General features: G+C 37.2%; 1 protein-coding gene across 1 annotated transcript in view; it reads right to left on the minus strand.

The window, feature by feature from the left end:
- Positions 1 to 1,126, minus strand: part of MIA2 (MIA SH3 domain ER export factor 2) — a 110,444-nt gene that overhangs the window by 2,371 nt on the left and 106,947 nt on the right. Inside the window, exon 27 of the mRNA XM_045287642.1 lies at positions 459 to 551. Coding sequence (XP_045143577.1) covers positions 459 to 551 — 93 coding nt within the window. The remainder of the gene's footprint in view (positions 1 to 458; positions 552 to 1,126) is intronic.

Consider the following 1,126-nt stretch of genomic DNA (forward strand, 5'->3'; position numbering starts at 1 on the left):
TTCCCCACATTAACATATCAAGTAGTTTTTAAGCTATCAAAAAGATCTTATTAGATCAATAGAAAACAGTCGACCAATAATGTAATACGCTGGCTAAATATGTAACACATTCAGAATTCAAGAGTACCAACACATAAATTCCCTTACCAAGCATATTCTGAAAATGTAACACAAATATGCCTATGGTTTCATATTTTCAAGGTGGCCAAAACCAAGAGGGCAAAATAATACACACAAATATATTTGAAAATATTCAAATAACGAATCCAAGGAGAAACTAACACAAAATCCCTAACCTACAAATTGCATTTTATCACCAGATTACAATCCAGAAAAGAAATAGTTATTATCCTAAACTGGAAGTATATTTGCCAAAAAAACAGAAGCCATTTTATATCAAAATCTAAATTGTTAGCTGAATTTCTATTCTAGTAAACCAAGACATTAGAAGGCTCCTCAATACATGGGTAAAACTGAACTTTCAATACTTACACTGAGATCATCTTTGGGATCATTTTTACTAGATTCCATTTCTGAAGATACTGGCCCATCTAAACAAAGAGTTCAATGAAAATATAATTAATCGCTCTATTTTTGGAATATCCCCAAATCACAAAAATATTATTTTCCCACTTCCCTTGTCTGCACATAAACTAGCTTGATACCAGCATTCTGTATTAGGGTCACAAGAGCAGTATGAGGACCATGGAAATATGGGGAGTCTAAGGTTTGTGCAAAGGGATGGGGCAGTGGTGTCCCCAGCTAGTCCCTGGGCGATCCTGTTGCAGCAACGTCATAAAGACACCTATGGCTAGGAGGTAGCATTTCTCTCCCTGCTTCCTTTCTTTTCTCCCTATTTCTTTTCTCCTTCCTTCTTCCTCCATCAAATAACAAAGTTTAGCAATCTGAATTTGGCTGTTTCTAAATAATGTTCGTGGACATCAGCAAAAATTGCTTCAACTGCACACCAGCCTACCCCGACATGATCACTGAAGACAAAGTGGGTGCATAAGCAAATGCGGTGAAGAAAGCTGATGGTGCCCGGCTGTCAAAAGATATAGAATCTGGGGTCCTATAGGCTGGAAGATAAACAAACGGCCATCTAACTGAAAACAACAAAGCCCAC

The sequence above is a fragment of the Echinops telfairi genome, unplaced genomic scaffold, assembly GCF_000313985.2.
Source record: "Echinops telfairi isolate 266 unplaced genomic scaffold, ASM31398v2 ScPeMD7_18;HRSCAF=68, whole genome shotgun sequence".
NCBI lineage: Eukaryota > Metazoa > Chordata > Mammalia > Afrosoricida > Tenrecidae > Echinops > Echinops telfairi.